The 19,486-nt window shown below is 38.6% G+C and overlaps 1 protein-coding gene across 4 annotated transcripts in view; it reads right to left on the bottom strand.

Annotated features, from left to right (window-relative positions):
* Positions 1-299: 299 nt before the first annotated feature.
* LOC129733305 (facilitated trehalose transporter Tret1-like) overlaps positions 300-19,486 on the bottom strand; it is a 235,512-nt gene continuing 216,325 nt past the window's right edge. For all 4 annotated transcript variants that reach the window (XM_055695075.1, XM_055695072.1, XM_055695073.1 and 1 more), the window contains 5 exons: positions 13,163-13,337; positions 12,642-13,062; positions 12,226-12,581; positions 11,703-12,169; positions 300-11,641 (listed from right to left, as the gene is read on the bottom strand). In XM_055695075.1, the coding sequence (XP_055551050.1) occupies positions 11,489-11,641; positions 11,703-12,169; positions 12,226-12,581; positions 12,642-13,062; positions 13,163-13,337 (1,572 nt within the window). In that variant the 3' untranslated portion in view covers positions 300-11,488. The remainder of the gene's footprint in view (positions 11,642-11,702; positions 12,170-12,225; positions 12,582-12,641; positions 13,063-13,162; positions 13,338-19,486) is intronic.

The following is a 19,486-nucleotide window of genomic DNA, read 5'->3' on the forward strand; positions in this document are numbered from 1 at the left end:
ATTCCCATTTTCATGTTTCTTCTCAACAAATGCAATCATTTTTGCTATCCACAGTTCCAAAACCACATCAAAACGTTAGACGCAGAACTTGAGAGTGAGCGTGAAACCAACAGAAAGTTGAAAGCAGACATCTCCGGCCTTCTGAGTCTGCAAGATTCTCTCACTCGACAGCTGGAGGAAGCTGTCAAACGCGCCGAAATGCATCGACAGCCTCCCGCTGGAGATGAATATCCTCCACCTAAAGAAAACCCTCAATAAACGGAACCAGTACATACTAGGTATCATAATAAAACTTCAACTTCGGAATAATATTGCAAATAAGATTTATTCTCTCTGCTCTTACAAAGTTAGCTGAAGCGACATCACTGCGGTTCCCGCCCGGTTAAACGCTATTATACTATGGTCTGCAAAATACTATTAAAAGTTGTTTTTTAAATGTTTCGTCAAGCAATCGTGGATTATAACCGAATTTTTCTACCACATTCGAAAACGAAAATCAAATCGATTGATTATTGAGTGTATTTCCTTCTCTTCGCGTTAATTCGTACTAATTAATTTGAACACTTTGATATGGGTTTATCGCAAAACAGAAAACGCCAGTTATACACATTTACATTCGACGTTCGGCCGGATTATCCTTAAAAACGGGAGACGAAATTCCCTTTCACGTGTCGGACCGACCGTTTTTTGCTACGTTTGGATGTATGCGTGAGTGGGTATGTAATTTTGTCTGTTTTCACTATTTGACGATATCTGAAACTAGGATAAACTATATTCTCTTTCGATCTATTCTATTTTTTTCCTCTTAGGGTTTAGTTTTGTTTGTTTCTATCATTTTCTACTTAGTGTTTTTTTCCTCTATGTGTATTTTTTCGTCTGTTGTTTGATCAAATGTCGCTTGGTTGTCATCAAATCGCTATCATTTTATTGTCCACATTTAAAGCTACACTTTTTTGGAGTTTTCAGTAAACTGGATGATTTAACGCTACACGTTTCTGTTCATTTCTGGTTCTTTTTGCTGATTCTTATATTATTGTTGGTTTTTGTTCTCTCTCGTTAGTAGGTTTTTTTTTATCGAAAAGTTTAGAATTTTTTTAAGTTTGATAACAACAAAATACTACTCTGAAGGGCTCTATTTTAAAAAATTCTATCTTTTAAAAATTCAATGTTTTTAACATGGTATAGACGATCTCCATTTGTTTTAAACCATTAACAAAAAGGCACAGAATTTTGGGGAGAAATAAAAATGAATTAAAAAAGGAAGATTTCTTTCAAAACTGAAAAATCATAGATTTGCACGGCAATTTAATACTATAAATGGGTTTGAACGTAAAAATGAACCAGTAAAAATTGGGGAATTGAAAAAAGTACACCGCTATAATCCGGCATTCGGGAAGGATGGAGTGATTCGAGAGCAATGAAAAGTTTTTTTTGCTGGTAATAACTACGCCATTCACGTTTTCCTGTATGATTCGACAATTTAAGTAATAATTGGTATTGATTTCTAATTTTTTTACTGCTGCTCCAAGAACTGCTAACGTGCGAGAAAATATACAGTATTTTCTAGAGTTTAAAATCTGTCTAGTTTCAAGACGTTTTGAGTATTTTTTTGTGAATAAAATCTGAAATGATCAACAAGAACTAGTGTTTGTTAAATAGTGCTAAAGATAAAAAATAGAACTTTCGCTAAGTCAGTGTGTATGCTTTTTTGTCTGCTGCTGTTGTTTTATTTTCACATCTACCATTAAATAGCATATTTTCGGTAATATGCAAACATTTTCTCAATCTGAGTTGGCTAGAGTGGTTTCCAGCAGAGCTAAAGAGTATATAATTTCACGTTTTTGTTTTTTTATTTCCTAGCAAAATTTATCTTAGCGTTATTAAAGCGCACAAATGACTTCGTCGCGATGCCTAATTGATTTATGTTTATTTTTTAGCTTCTATTTTAAACTTTATAAAACAGTTATTATACATTGTTACATTTTACTGCTGTATAAGTGTTCTTGTTTACACTGTGTACTGTCATTCTCTCCTCCATATAATCGAGTAAACACTACTTATTGTCGTGATATGACAGTGTTTTTTTTTGTTCATCTTCCTTGAATAATTATCTCTAAATTACACCTATTATTGTCGTTTTATGTTTCCTTTTTTAGTCGACTCGGCTTCGCAATCACTCTACAGTGCATAAGTACATAGCGTTGGATTTACATTCGAACACTAAAAAATTTTAGAACAGTACAAAATAATACTTCGGGATATGTCCGATTTCTGCCAAGAAGATAAGTAGTGGAAAAACAGCTGATACGGTTTGAATTTTGTACTTTTTTCGATCGGATTTTCGAAACTAGATATACATCCCATTCGATATGTCAAGTTTGACTATACAGGTTTGAAATATTTTATTTTGATTTTTACTAATGTCGGAAGAAAAAGAAACAATCGTCAGTCAACTTTGATTGGCCTCACGACCATGAAATGCTCGTTACTCTATTTTTTTTTGTTAATTCGTCTATACTACTATAGTATGGCTTGTAAAAAAAAGTTCTCTACTCACTGCTGGTTGATGCTAGTTTAATCAATTGCTTACGAGCTAGTTATAGTTGATTATAGTTTTGCTTTTGTTAAAATAAATAAATAATTGTTACACACGCACTGGACTGTCAACAAAGTTGCCTTTGAAATTTTAGACTTGATGTTAGGCTACTTGACAGCTGCTCAATAATTTATTGTCACTAAGAAAAGGATAGTTTGCTTATTTTGATTTTCATAGTATTTGTTTTCCTCGCCTAATAAAAATTGCCTTTAATTTGACTGGTTTTACCGTTTTTTCTTCTTTCGTTTATTCACAGAATGTGTTCGTAATAACTTGTTTCAAAGTTTTTGCGCCATTGCTGACGGCACGCTATGGCACTACTTTAGTATTTAATGGGCTAAAATGTACGTTAAAGGCTGCTAGCAATGTGGGAACCGAATGTACACTACTAGGCTAAACAAGCACAAATAGACTTTAATGAAATCGGGTTACAGTTTTATTTAGAAGAGAAAATTCGATGTTGTCTATGTTTTTTTTTTCTGATTCGTTTTTCTTTATATCTCGGAAAAAGGCTGAAATTCGTGTCAAGGAATTGTTCTTGCTTGTAAACACTTAAGAAAATAAACGCTTTCGAATTCCGACAGAAAATCAATGGATCGATTCCGACAGTTCAGAATGATATGAATCGAAGCAACCGTTGGCTCTGTTGATAAACATAAGTTGTTCAGTGATGTCGAATTTTATTTGTAAGATAAATTTAGATGAAGATCTGTTGATCCATCAAACATAAAAGTACCTCCAAAGTGTTTTCACTGAAGATATTGAGTGGTGCTCTGCGTTACATGTTGTGGAAAATGAAATTACACCTAGGAAGCAGTCGAATACTTCAAAACAAATTGCAAAGTACTTCTCAGGCCTAGTTCAGAAAATTTCTTCAAACGAGAAGCTGGTGAAATTAATATAAAATGTGGTCACAACTATGACTTTGAGGCCTGGATTTTACAGGTAAGTTTCTGCAGATTATTTTTTGTAAAAAATTGAACATTTTCATTACCATGTTTAGTAAGAGGGATAGTAAAAAAATTCGGAAATGTAGCTTTGTAACAGTTTGGAAGGCAAGACTAAAGTAGAAATGCTTTACTATCGGTTGGACTTAAAACAAGATTTACTACTTGCTCTGTTTGGTTTTACTCATGACCGACATCAAATTATAGACGAGAATCGTGCTTCAATACAAAGATTATGAATTTCTTACTAATGATTACTTTTCCTCTCGTATCATTAACCGAAGTTTAACTTTAATAGAGGTTTCACGTTAAAAAACTTCATTCACCCAAACGATGTTTTTATTATTATGAAAACTGATACAAACACAAATTTAATACATTTTAACTTTTTTCCTCTCACCCTTCGGCACACTTTTAGGAACTGTCAGTAGTGAATTTTGCCTAGTGAGGTGAATATAAGTGAAAACATAGTGTGAGAAGAGTGCTAAGGCTGCAAGTATACCATTAAACACAAAGCTATAAAGCTATGCAGCTTTTTTTCATCACGGAATAGTTGGCTATGAACTATTCGGTCATGACCAAGGGGGTGAAGTCAAGCACCTTTATCGTAACTCAATATGGCGTCGTTTGTTTACGATAATAAGGAGAGAGCAGCTATCTGTTGTAATTTTGAATATTCTACTCGATACATCCAACTCAGCGATGTTTTCTTCAAACTACAAACTTGGAACAGCATATTTGTAATTTACAATCAGATGTGCAAAAGCGGCGAGAACACTGATTCCTGCTTTTGTTTGGCTTCCAGAAGCGAGCAGATTTAATAATTTGCAGATGGAGATAATCCTGCACCACCGACGTTTTTTTGTTCAATCGTGGGGAATCTTGGAAATTAAACTATTAGTATGTTTTTTACACAATACGAGCTGCATTATTCACATGTGAGTTGAGAATCCACCTTTACTATATGCAAAATTGCGACTGTTTTATTCACCTGTGAGTTTAAATTTAACCTTGACTCCACGCAAAATGAACGGATGAACTAAAAAGCGCATTTTTCTTCAGATCACAAAACATGTTCAATACTCAGAAACAATAACTTAACAAACAAACTCGAAAATCTAGCTGCTAACGCGGTTATCAACTCTATTGCTTGCGCATGCGAGGAAACGTCAAAGCACCAACGGTTGGTGCCAATAGTAGGCGATGTTGGGTACGCTGGTTTAATAGGCAATCTGACAGCCACTTCTACCCCCTGGTCATGACGGATTAGTTCAGAGTCTCTATGTTATAGCTTTTGACAGTACAATCCCGCGCTATACCGTTATAGTGCATGCTTTTGAGCCATAGGTGTCAAAGGGAACTATGTCATAGTTTTCTTGCTTCGTGTGGCAGCACTTTCAAGAATGAGAATAAAGCTGCTATTATTTGTTTTCGAAGTAATCTACACGATCTATAAGCGGTTTTTATAATCTCTTGAAAAAATGTTGAGCTCAAGTCGTTGTTGAGCTCTTTGACAGGTTTGTTATTCTCCTCAAAATGTGGAAAAGCAGAGTGAATATTCAACGCTCACTTCTTTCCCAGCATGAGCGCTGCGTGTTACAATTTTTTGCATCACACTTTTTTAATTCTGCTTTGTGCTAATTTTCTGCCGCTCGCAGAAAAATTAATACACTTGCTGCTTACATTGCACAGCTGAGCAAAGCAACATGGTAAAAAACTCTAAACATTACACGTTACGTACATTATTTTCTCATTTAAACTTCAGTTGCTTCTGATGTAAACTACGATTTTGTTTGGAATTTACGTGCAACATCATTCAAATCCCAGATGGTCTCGAGCTACGATGCTGGCCTTACGAGCCAGTCGTCGTTGGATCAAGTCTCCGCTCGGGAAAGACTGTTAGTGTCAGTAGGATCGTAGCACTAGCCCCGCAATTGTCATGTACACTAATAAGTCGGCTGCGAAGTCTGTGTATAAATAAACAGAAGGTCAAGTTCCGAATCGGAATGTAGCACCAAAGCTTTGCTTTATCATTCAAACTTGTGTGAAATATTATGGAATTTTGTATCATAATCGATGGAAGCAATTTTTAATATTCTTTTTGCTTTTTTTCTAACTGTGAAGAAAGGTTTTTTTTGTTGGGTTTTAGCCACCGCGACCATATCTATTAGATAAATTTAGCATTGAAGAGAGGTTAATGCGTCACCATTCAAAGAGCAAACATACGTGACGGGCGGTTGGATTATTTTTTTTTTCAGTTCCAAGATACAAATCAAACAACGCAATCTACTTTCCTACTTAGATACTCTCCTCATTTGATATATGCTTAAAAGACACACAGTTAAAGCACTGCAGTTAGTGTGAGACAGCTCACGCCAGATTATTCTTCCTTTCGAGAGATATTTCAGATTCCACTGCCACGTTTTTTGCGATCTACTCAGATACACACGATTCGCTGCTCTCTTCGAGCAAGCGCGTCGCTTCGCCCACCAGTGTGAGCGCAGTTGTTTCCGCAGTGGAAGATATTCTCCTACACGCTAGTGATTCTCTTAGGAGAAATGACACGTGTGGCCACAGGTCCAAAATTAAGTTCAAAATCACCGAAAAGTGCTTCTGAAGCCGGGCAAAGCAAAAATTTGAAAATTATGCAATATTGAACTACAATCGACAGAAAAAATCCGAGCTAAGAAAATGATCCCAAATTGAGCTCAAAAGCGTCGAATAGTGTGCAAAATGCCAGATATAACCACAATAGAAAATGATTTCGAGTTGAGCTCAGAATCGCCGAAAAGCTTGTAAAGTTCGGAAAAAATGAAATTGAGCTCAGAAAATGATCCCAAATTGAGCTCAATAGCATCGTAAAGTGCTTCTAAAGATGAGTAAAAGCCAAACTAGAAAATGATCCGAAATTGAACAAAGAATCGCAGAATAGTACAGAATCGCCAAGCAGTGCTTCTGAAGGCCACATAAAACAAACTTGAGCTCTGAGATAAATGCTTTTAAGGCCAAAAAAGCTCAGCCGTTCAGCTATATAAGTTTTTAATATCATCTAAAAGATCTGCATTTTCTAAGAAAAACGTGATTTAAATTTTTTTTCTATCGTAGTCCTTCGCCTTTTAAATCACGGTTTAAAACTGTTCGAAATCTGCTCGAAATCGCTACAATGACATTTCGTCCATATACCAACTGTCATTGTAACGATTTAGAGCGAATTTTTATTCTTCATTTAAAAATCGAAGGATAATGATATAAAGTTTAAAAATATCACGTTTTGATCAGAAAATCACACTCTTTCAGATGATATATAAAAATTGTAAACCCGTGAATAGCAACCCAATTAAGCTCAGAATCTCCGGAAAGTGCTTCTAAAGGTTAGAAAAAATAATATTGAGCTCACGAATTGAGCTCAAAAGCGTCGAAAAGTGCTTCAGGAGGCCAGAAAATCCAAAAAATGGTTCCAAATTTAACACAGAATTGCTGGAAACTGCTACTGAAAACCAAAAAATGTAGATAAACAAGCTCAGAAACGTCGAAAAATGCTTCTTAGACCTACAGAAAGCCAAAATAGAAAATGCTTCCGAATTGAGCTCACGATCTCCGTGAAATGCTTCTAAAGGCAAAAAAGACAAAATTGAGCTCCGAAAATAGTCAGAAATTGAGCTCAAAAGCGTTGAAAAGTGCTTCAGAAGATCAGAAAAATCAAAATAGGAAATGATTTTAAGTTGAGCTCAGAATCACCTAAAAGTGCTTATAAAAGCCAGAAGAAGCCAAAATAGAAAATGATCTTAAGTTGAGCTCAGAATCGCCGGAAAGTGATTCTACAGGCAAAAAAAAAGAATAAAAATTGATCTCAGAAAATGAGTTTGTCTTAAAAATTTGGGTAGAAACAGTTTGAAGTGTATTGTTTATGCCGTTATCCGGAAAGTAACGCGAATTGGTTTGCGCAAGCACCTGAAAAATCGTCAACGCTCTCATCGGGACATCGGGAAACAACTCGGACTCGTACAATCAACGGTAAGTCGGGTGAATAAACGTTACTACGAAGCTGTGAGCATAGACCGGAAGGAGAAATGGGGTCAGAATGGATGTTCTATTAGTGATCAGGATCACAAGCCTGTTGTGGAAGTGTTTACGCCGAATCCCAATGCTTCGGGCAGAGAGTGGCCAGAAAATTGAATCTGTCCAATTTTTTCGTTCAGAGAGCCAAGGATCACGAGAGATTACTCATACGAAGTGCAGAAGGCTCCAAGTCCTGACGGTGGGAAAGTCACGAGCCCGGAAACTGTACACACAGATGCTAACGAAGCTCATGGATGATGAGACTTACGTCAAGGCGAACTTCCTGTAGCTCCCGGGGCTACTGTTCTTGGCTGCCAAGCACAAGTTTGATGTTCCGGAGGAAATAGGCGGGCAGTAACATTCAAAGTTTCCCAATAAAAACCTGATTTGGCAAGCAGATCGCTAATGTGGCAAAACGAGTGCGCCGTACGTGACTACCGGGACTGTAATCGGGGAGATCTACCTAAAGGAGTGTCTACAGAAGCGTTTGCATTCTCTGTTGAAGCAACACGAATGACCTAGGATCTTCCGGCCGGGTCTAGCTTCGTGCCACTATTCGAATTATGTCATGGAGTGGTACGAGGCCAACGTGGTCACTTTCGTACCCAAGGAGTGCACCAGAACTAAGGCTAAGGGTGCTTATTACGGGAGTCACTTCACGGTGAAATATATTTCACTCTCACGCTCACTTCACTTTTTTAGACCTATTCCCGAATCCACCTCAAATCACCTCTGTGGAGTGAGATTGACAGTGAAGTGAAATTGAGAATAGAACAAGTGAAATGAGATTGTTTCCCAGCTCAAAAATCTGTAAGTCCCAGAAAGTGTTTTTTTTTTAAGATAACACCAAATCTTGACGTGTTCTGCATTTCTAAGACATTTGGCATCAAAAAAAATGTTTTTTTTTTGGTATCGAAAATTTCCTGAACTAGTTTGCATTTTTTTCATCGGGCAAAAAATGAAAATTTGACCGCTTTAAGGCACGGATCAAATTCTGATTCGTTTCGTTACTGAAGAATAAATCCAATATTTACCATTAGATCACAAATCAATCAACTTTAAGACTTATGGCATCTTCGTGGAATCATTTCACCGTTCAAAATGGTCGTGAAATAATTCCACGTGAAACGTTCCCGTTCCCGTTCTCACTTCACTGATATGACACCCATAATAACCCAGATTCCGCGGCAGATGTCACTTTGCGACGTTTTTCTCACTTACGTGAGTCCCGTAATAGGATTTTGTTCACTTCACTCTGATTTCACCGTGAAGTGACTCCCGTAATAAGCACCAAGATGAAGTGAGCATTATGAAAGCATCCCTAGGAGGTCAAATCTGTGAATGATATGAAGAAAAACGGGTTTACGTACAGAAAAAGCTGCAGCCAGATGTACAAAACCTAGTGTGTGGAGTTAAACATAAGGTGCGAGCGTACGGTTATGGCATTTCAATATTCATCGTCGACAGCAGCGCCAGTGTACATGCATGTGTCAAGTTGGGAACTAAGGAATGTTCATTTTATAAAACGGACATTTTGAATAGACGATAAAAACTAAACATTAACTCCAAATTTGATGAATCTTCCTTTATCGTGTAGTTGAGTTTGTTGACATTGTGCCGGTGTTTTGGTTTTGGTGTCGGAACGGTTAAGTTTCGGAAAATGGCACGAATCGATCAAGATACTCGTTTTTTGATTGTTCAAAAGTACTGTTCCGAGGGACTATCCTGTAGAAATATTGCAAAACTTGTGAAAAGGTCTAAGTCTACTGTGTACCAGATCATCAGAAAGTTTGGAGAACACGATTCTCTTGAAGATTTGCCAAGATCCAAAACCAGAAAAGGTGCGGCTATTCCACAAATCGAGCAGAAGTGTGTGGAGCTTTTACTGTCCAATGAATGTGACTCTGTGCGAAAAATTGCTTAAAAACTCAGAGTTAGTATAGGAACGGTTCAAAATATCAAACGAAGGAATAATATCAGAACCTACAAAAAACAGAAGACACCGAAACGGACCGAGGAACAGCATGAACGGGCAAAGGAACGATGTCAGAGGTTTGATAGGATACTGAAAAAGCAATGAAACTGTTGCATTTTAATGGATGACGAGACATACTGAAAACTGGACGCAACAACACTTCCGGGGCCACAATTTTTCAATTCTATTGTAGGTAGGGAAGTACCAGATGTAAAACGATCGATTAGAATGGACAAGTTTGGTAAGAAAGTGCTTGTATGACAAGCTTTTTGTTCTTGTGGAAAAAAAAGTTTGCCATATTTCACAATAGGAACCATAAGCGCTCAGAATTACCGGAAGGAGTGCATTCAAAAACGTCTTGTTGCTGTGTATCGTCAACACAAGACCCCACCAATGTTCTGGCCAGACCTTGCATCCGCCCACTACGCTGCTGCCACTCTTGAAATGCTGAAGAAATATACGATTAAATTCGTCGAAGAGGCGAATAATCCACCAAATTGTCCAGAGCTACGTCCGGTTGAACGCTATTGGGTAATTATCAAGCGGTATCTTCGAAAGGATGGTAGAGAAGCACAGTCAATTGATGAGTTCAAGAAAATGTGGTCATCTGCAAGCCGAAAAGTTAAGCCAGAAACTGTAAAGAGGCTTATGAGTGGAGTTCGAGGGAAAGTTCACCAGTTTTATAGTTAGATGAACTGAGTTAGGTTTTACATTTTGTACTTTTTGTTGAAAAATAAACCTTCATTTTGCAAAAAGCCGTCTAGAAATTGCTTGAAAAATAATAAAGATATCACCAAAACAAAGTGTCCGTTTGATAAAATGAACAGTCCTTACAAAAAATGTGTGAAATTGTATGCAGCGGTGAGTTGTCACGCGACGACTGTTATTTGACTGGAAATTTCGATCGTTGATCGTTTTTTGAAGCGATGCAATACCTTTGATGTCATTATGGGTGTTTATGTCGAGCTCGTATACAAATACCCAGCCGTAAAAATACTCTCCTGCATTGACGAGTAATTGAAGATACACAGTTTACGGCTGGTTATTTGTATACAAGCTCGATGTGAAGACCCCTATTATTTTGTTGTCGTCAATCTCGGAAAATAATAATTTCAAACTTGACAACAGTTGTGTTATAGCTGAGACAAACTATAATATCGAACAAACAGTTCCGTCAGACACTGAATTCCATCCTTTCTCTGAGGTTCAGCTGGTTGTTAAGCTATCCGAAAGCCTCTACTCGCGAACAAGCAAAGACGAAGCTACGCCAATCTTGCTTAAATTTTCGTTTTTCTTTCTCCTAACCTGTATAACTGCATCATCCTATTCTTTAATCAATACTCCTTTGTGCGTTTAACGGATCTATATGTACAGTGTTTTTTTTTTCGTTTGTTTGTTTTTTCTTCTCCCTAATATTGAATAGTTTCGAACTTAAAATTCAGCTCACTCGACCGCGCTCTTGCACATCTCCGTGTGGGAAGCGGGTTTACTTTCTAGGTAGATTTAGTATCAATTAAATAGCAATTGTTTGCTGTCGTGTAAGTACGGTTTCCTTTCGATTTCAAACGTATGTACAAGTGTCAAACAAAATAAATTTTAAGCAACAATTTCGTTTATAGCGTAAACATCATCACTCGGTTGCATTCGTCATCTAAACGCGCCATAAACTTACTTAGGAACATTTAAACGTTTTACGCACACATCATCAACTCTCTCTCTCGCACTCGCCAGCATTCTTCTACGATAAGCACCCGGAATAATGTACGGTCTAGATACCTACATAAGTAATCGTTTAAGGGGGAAATTGCAAACGCCACGCAGCTGCTGCTAGGTAAGCAAATATCGGCAAAGCAAGGTAGCGCCAGGGCCCATTAAATACTATACTAGATACTCTACGTGCGTTCCCATATCTCATCGATTTATCGTGAGCGTTCGCACGTACTTCGGGTCCATCTCCTCCAGGTCGCGGCCCTTGGTTTCCGGCACGACCATGATCACGAAGAACAGCCCGGCACAGGATATGCACGCATACAGCCAGAACGTCCCGTGCAATCCGAAGAGACTCTGAAAATCATGGATTTATTAGAAAACTTTACCCAGTTAGTCAGAATTCCACTCTACTCACCTGGAAATCCATGAATGTTTTCACCCCGAGGAAGGCGCAGAAATAGCTGAAGCTGGTAGCGATCGAGCTACCGATGCCCCGATACTCAAGTGGAAATAGCTCACCGACCAGAAGCCACGAGATGGGCGAGATTCCCAGCGAGAAGGCTACCGTGAACACCAGAACACACAGCAAAGGGATCCAGTCGTTGTTGCCGACCGGTGCATCCAGATCGTAGTTGACGCTCGCGAGCAGTTTATTCGTGTGACCATAGTAAACGAACGAACCGAAGCTGGCCAGGGCAAGTGACATGAACACACTGCTTACGATGAGCAGCGGAATGCGACCTACGGTGTCGATCAGCAGACCGGACAGCATCGAGGCCAAGAGCTGCACGAAACCGACCGCTATGGCCGCACCGTGGGGGTTCATACCGGCGAATGTTTTGCTGAAAATTGTTACCGCGTAGAAGTTGAACGAATTGGCACCTGAAACGAAAGTTTAAATTAGAGTCGGTAAGTCACCTCTAACCAGAGACACGTACCGGTGAATCGTTGGAAGATCATAAGGCCACAGGTGATGGAGACAGGCTTGACTAAGCGGGCATTGCGCATGACGGCTTTCACGTTCGTTGCGACGGCATCGAATGATACGCGTGGTAATTGCCAGGAGCGGATTATTCCAGCCAATTGACCCGTCATCGATTTCTGTTGCTGCTGCTGCTGTTGATGATGGGAGGGAAGGGGTTGACCCCCGTTGCTGGAAACCGTTGCGGTCGTCGTAGTTGCCAGTGAGGACATCCGATTCAGAAGATTAATTCTCGACGAACGTACGTTCGATCGGATGGTGTCGAGTTCTATCTCTACGTTTTTGTGTGGACCGCGAAGCCATTGTAGTGCGCTGAAAATGAAATTAATTTTTCAGAAACTCTGGATTGAATTGAGGATTAATTAAACTCACCGATGAGCTTCATCGTCGCAACCTCTTAACACTAAGAAGCTCGGCGTTTCCGGTATATAGATCACAGATATGAAGAGCATAATCGGTGCCACCGAAACCAGCATTGCCAGCTGCCGCCAGTCCAGATACGCTCCCAGCAGGTACGATATCAGCATCCCTAGATGTCCGGCAATTTTCTGAATCGCACTCAGGAAGCCCCGTATGTCCGGTGATGATATCTCACTAATATACACCTGGGTCACGGTCGACACGATGGCACAGCAGAAGCCCCCGATGAAGGCGGTGAAAAACATCGTTTCCACCGATTTGGCAAACACCGTTAAAATCCAGGACAGCGAAAATGGGAGCGCCATCAGTGCCAGCACCCGCTTCCGGCCATACTGCATAGCGACGCCTCCGAACATGCCGCCGAAAAGGGCACCTGCAATCACAGAAAACACAGATGGTGGGATTGATATCAGCTACTGGAGTTTAATTTCCTTTTTAGATTAGCACGTCTGGGCCCGGGCGGGGGCACCTACCGAGCAACGAAAGACTGGCAATCCAGCTTGCCTGTTGGTCGTTTACCGAGAAGGAGCTAAAATTGCCACGCTGACGTATCTGCAGCTCTTGCAGACTGGCAATGGCAGGACTGGAGTAACCCTTCCCCAGGCCAGCTGCCAACGGTCCGATCGATACTGCTAAGGCTGCGATTATCTGGAAATGAGGAAAAGCAGAATGGTGAGTGGAAGGAATTGTTGGCGATGTCGCTGTCAGAAGAAATTATTTTCTTCATTTCGATTCGTTTGTAGATTGAAGCTTCCATGTCATAGTCGTGCGCAGGGTTTTCATTTGGGCGGGTTTACTTCGTTTGTTTTTTTTTTCATTGTTTAAAACTACGTGGTTCATGTTACAGGTTACGGGCATCGCGAAAACTGTTAAAAATTATGGATTGTAGAAGAATTGTGTGAACCCACCACGGTTGAAGATCATTCGAAATGTCAAGGTTGATTGAATTGTCGGATTATGACATAGCAAAAAAAATGAGTGCTGTTCGCTGTACACTGTACGATGAATATGGAACGGCAGTAGATGCCATCGATCAACTAGACAACCCAAACGAAGCAATAAACAAGAAACAGTAGCTGACGAAACGTGATGGATGAGTCTTGATCGACGGCGAACAAAAATACTCACTAAAAGTGGGCCAGTAGTTGCACAAGATCTTCGGAATTTGCTTAATTGACTGAAAATATTGAGAAAACGGTTACACAATTTTATGTTTGTTCGAATTTGTAGACCATTCGATCACCAAGTTGGTAAACAGTTTTTAGAAAAGTTGAATTTTTAGTAATTTCTGATATGTCAATAGATAATCTTTTAAATTGTCGTATGAAACCTTTTTCGAATAGCACATTGTTATAGAAATGTATGACAACGCTTTTATTTGAAGTATTCAACACTTTGGGCGCCGTATTGAATTTTATTAAATAAACGTGGAGTTGCCTAAGCCGATTTCAAACCTAAGACTGATTTACATATTGGTACCAAGCCTCAGTGTTTTTAACTCATCTGATCAACAAATTCTAAGCTTATTTCATTTGCAAAAAAAAAAAAAAAAACTTTGACCCGCTTACGACAAAATCAGAATGTCAGGCTTTGAAGTTTGAAGATAATTTTATGCTGTCTGCGCTACAAATAAATAATTTATTAATAGCTTAACAATAATGCTCATCTGATTGCAATTGCAATTACAAAATTATTTCCAAACTTTTCAATGGTCTTTGTTTGGAAATCAGTGGTTGAAAAAATAATCAAAAACGCGTTCACTTGATCCAAGGTGGCGACAGAATGTTCGATCACGTTCCATGAAGGTCCTTTTTTTCTTCTTTATATTAAAACGCTGTTCAAAGGAGGTTTTAAAACATTTTTCAGAGATTTTTCTTCATTAAAACACTGAGATTTGATAAAAATAACCTTTTTAGAAAATTGTTTCGCGCCCTACTGATCGAATCTATTAATTTGAATAAAATATTTGTGTAATCATTTTTCAAATAGTTTCAATCAATTGAACAGATTAAGGACCTTATGCAACTAGCGGCAAGGTTTCAGCGCGAATTACTCATATGCGAAAGCCGATTGTAACTAAATCCCAGGGGTCATATTCCATAAGTCTGGTTTCTTAGTGAATTAGTTCCGATTTTTGCCTTTGATTCCATCACACAATTGTAAGGGATTGTACCGATGATGAGATTTCGACTTTCATGTCGTAAGAACATTACAAATTAATTTCTTTTCGAAGGCAGTTCACATCTTTACGTGAGGTTACCATTTTGTAAGATAAATCGCGCCATACAAACAAACAAACCTCAAATCTTCCAGATAATTACCTATGAACTAGTTTTGACGTAGAATTCCGTTTCACGGCCACATTATGGGGGTGCAAATTAAAAAACCGAAAACATCGAGATCATCCCGGAAATTGTCTACTTTTAAATGCTTAAAACTTAATCAGTTTTAAATGGATTTCCTTCATACTTGCAGCAATCGTTCGGAAAATTAGATATGCGTCCACCAAAAAGCGGAAAATTTTGAATTTGATATAACTATTGTACTACTGAAAAATGTAGAGCCATGTTGAGTGCATATTTCGATCAATCAGCCCTGAAAACAATATCAGGCCATACTCTCAGTCTTAGTCGAAATCAAACTAAACCACTAATCACTGCCTTTCTTCTCTAAAACAGCCGACACTAAAGCATACAAACGGTTTGACTACTTAGGAACAATTTTGCGACAGATATTTTCTATAACATTTCTTAGTCTACGAGGCTCCTCCACGACTGAGAGTTTCCCTCGAAAGCCTGGTATAAAAAATAGCAAACAGAAATTTCATCTTTATTTTCAGTCCTGAGACGATACCATACGGACGGTAAAGTTTGGCCACGGCGATGGGAAAGAGAGGTGAAATCTCGTTCATCTCCAGGTCGAGCTGCAATTCCCGGTAGGTCGAAAAAATCTAGAGTACTTTGTGATAAGCTCGTAGGTAAAAACGTAAACAAAACGAGTGAGAGTTATATCCCTTGTACTTCACAAGCACAAATCATCTCTCACTCGTTTTGTTTACGTTCAGACGTACAACCTTATCCAGAAATATATATTTATGTTGCCACCCTGTTAAGTAGTTTTGTCTTTCCAAAAAAATATACACTGCTGAAAAAAAAAAATCTTATCGAGGAAAAAAAGGAAAATTATGAACTAAACACCTCAAAATTGTCATTTTTTGACGTAGGACTACGTCTAACCGCACTATACCGAGATACATTCCGCGAAAACTAAAACCAAGATGTAACGACGGAATGAAAGATTTCAAACGGTTATACTGATGTAACCACATGATGGACCACAATAATCGATATGTCGTTGGATTGATAAAATGATGGACAATTTTGTGATTCTTCAATTTTCATTATCACTTCATTGTTAAACAGTGAAAATTGAATAAAAGTTTCAAGGTCGAATTCTCACCAACAATGTACCAATCATATGCGAGCACGCCTAGCACAGACTTCATGAATAAACACCAACTGCCTGCAGTGATATCCTGTATAGCAGTGGCAAAAAAAAATTTGACAGAATCTCCCCGTCCCAATAGGTCAACTAATGTTAGCTTCCATCAGCCTAGACTAAATTGATGTCTCGAAGGTAAAGCTTTTTCGGAAAGTTCGTAACCACCTCCACTACCAGACAGTTTTACGTTCTGCTGTTAACAAATATGTTAATGTTAATAAAACTGATGTCTTGAAGGAGAATATGATGCCAAGCCAAGTGAAAACTACATTGCCACTGTTGACGCACAGTGGGGCGTGGAACACAATCGAATTGCCGTTTGAATTGTCTTCTTCTTCTTGTTTCGTATAGCAGCAAATATCAGAATTCAATATGATTTTTCGGATGTCGCAAAATAGGCTGCGCCGCCCGGGACAACAAAATGCGTTGTTTATTTTTGAACTCTACACTCTGCCTTTTTGGTATTTAAAAGACAATAGAAAACCAAAATGCTCCGTACAGATCTTTGAATAGGTAGTTAAACGAGCTGTACTGATGATTATATTTTACTAGCTAAATGAATTTAGTCCAATATGACAATACTAGTTGCATCACGCGGTGGCGGTTTAGAGAAAAACCAAATTCATTTCATCTTGATATTGGAGTTCCGACGTTAGTGTTTGTATTTTTCAATTGAAATTTTTTTGAATTAGCATTTGCAAGAAAATTTTACTTTCCATAACCTTACTTGTAATTGAACAACGCTATGCAAACATTAATTGCTGAGGCTAATGTTGTGCATCACTCTAGCCCAGTTTATTTTCGCAGATAACGGGCATATAACTTTCGAATATGGTATCTTCGTTGTTCTTTGGTATCTTGAAACTGATCAAATTTTTTTCTGATTGATTCTGTATACTGATAAAATGTTTAAATTGACCTGAATTGAATGTTAACATGTTCATAAAATTCTATGTCAATTTCAAATTTTCTGTGAATATACATTTTCTACTAAAACTGTAATTCGTTATCGATATTTTTTCCACGAGCTTGTAATTACAGGAAAAAAATTTATGTGACATCTTTGCCGCTTTGTGATCGGTGAGTGAGGCAACTTCAACAAGACAAATAGATATAGAAGGAAGTTAAATTTCTACTAAATCGTACTCAATTAAATATTTTATAGAAGGTTGCCTTTTCGCGCATTAAAGAAAATTCGCTGTATTAGAATGAAAGGTATTCATCAATGGTCCAGAAACCAAATTTAGGGGAAAATCAAGTATCTAACTTTTTTATTTTTGTAGATAGAAAACCTTGTTTTACAATTTTATAGCTCCAATAATTTTAAGTAACTTTGTAAAATAAAGTTTTTTTTCTAAAACATTGCTATAGAGCTGTAGACCCAAATTTTCTCCTAAATTTGGTTTCTGGACCATTGTGAATGTTAAAGAGAATATTTTTTCTTCTAAGATAGAGTGCTGCAAAGAAATAATCAAAATACAGACCCCGTTCGATTCTGGCAACAGCTCAGAATTTTTTCTGTTGCCAAAATCGAACCATGCCAATAATGAACGGTTTTTTTCATGACTTTTTTGACTTTTAAATGGTCAAAGACGACCTTAACAGTAGAAATGGCCACCAATGAACTAGTTTTAGTTCCAAGTCGTTTGAGGTGTCGCTTGATGAATTAGGGCTGACGACCTAGATACTTGATATTACCACCGGAACCAAAACACCTTCCTTTTGGAAGATGTTGAGCTTAAGTTGGTTAAAATAAATCAAGCAAACTACAAAAGTAAAACGAGCTCAAATCAAACATAGCTTCAAAATAAAATTATAAAATTATTGTAGTCCTACGTCAACTATGCGGTCGTGTCTTGGTTACCACCCTCCTACTATTTGAATCTACTAAATGCGCAACTGTGCTGCAAGTGCCGCTTTGACACGTTAGTGATTTTATTGTAGCGTCATAAAGGGTATGTTACGGCCTAAGGGCGCTTTTTAAATCAATAAAAAAAACGGGCCTCAAACTCATGAATTCCAATAAGTATCGACAATTCCAATGACGGAAACAAAAACTCTGATTACATTGGTCACCGTGTAAACATAACGTCGAGGCGATAAACCTGGCGAGCGTAAGTTGACGTTTTGATAGGAGCTAGAGGCACCAAATTTCACAGGAATGGTTAAAAAATTATTATCTTTCTAGAGCAACTGTTTTGAGCTTTGGGGCAGCATTTTTGGCCTTTGTTGACAAATCAGATGCGTATTGCTAAAAATAGGTTCGGGGTGATTGAGGTAGTTTCCCTCTATTTGGAACTTCTGTTTTATAATCTGAAAACAAGTGCCGATGGAGAAAAAGATAGTGAACAAGTGGATATAATTATGTTTGTATTTCACTTCACGCCTTTCGAGTATTTCGTCTCAATACACAGAAGGCTCAATAAGCTGTTTAAAATAGTTTCTCTACCCTACCTTAGCCGTCTGTAAATGTCTGATTTTGTGCCAAATAATCTTCAGGATGCAGGTATCGCGACCCTGGTAAGGTAACATACCGAAACTTTTTTTTTCAACCACAAACAACGAAAATAAAAATCAGGAACGGATCATTCGACAAAGACCTAGGCTATGAACACGGAAAAAGATTAAGGTAAACGATTGGAAATTGGGTACTTGAAACGTCCGATCTCTCAATGAACCGGCGCGGACTGGCTTGCTTGCTCGAGTACTACAGCGGCAGGGAGTCGAAATCGCAGCGATTCAGGAGGTTCGGTGGCCAAATTCCGGAGAAAGGGAATTCCGTGCAGTAGACCCTATAGCACGCAACTTCTTTCCAGTACCACATCTACAGTGGCGGCAAAGCAGCGGAACGGGGCGGGCAAATTTCTCAACTACAGTTTAATCAACACCTACGCACCGACAAACGATAAACCCGATGAAGTCAAAGATGAGTTCTATGACAAGCTTGAGCGAATCTATGACGAGTGTCCAAAACACGACGTAAAAGTCGTCATCAGAGACGCAAACGCACAGGTTGGGAGGGAGGAATTCTTCCGTCCGGTCATTGGAAGGCATAGCTTCCACTCGTCAACCAATAAAAACGGCCAGAGGCTGATGAACTTTGCCGCGGCCAGAGGAATGGCCATATGTAGCTCCTTTTTTCCACGTTTGAATATTCGGAAACACACCTGGAGGCATCCAAATGGAGAAGCCTGCTCCCAGATCGATCACGTACTGATTGACGGTCGGCAATTTTCGGATGTTACTGATGTTAGGTCTTTTCGGGGACCAAACATGGACTCTGACCATTCGCTTGT

This window comes from Wyeomyia smithii, chromosome 3, assembly GCF_029784165.1.
Source record: "Wyeomyia smithii strain HCP4-BCI-WySm-NY-G18 chromosome 3, ASM2978416v1, whole genome shotgun sequence".
Classification (NCBI taxonomy): Eukaryota; Metazoa; Arthropoda; class Insecta; order Diptera; family Culicidae; genus Wyeomyia; species Wyeomyia smithii.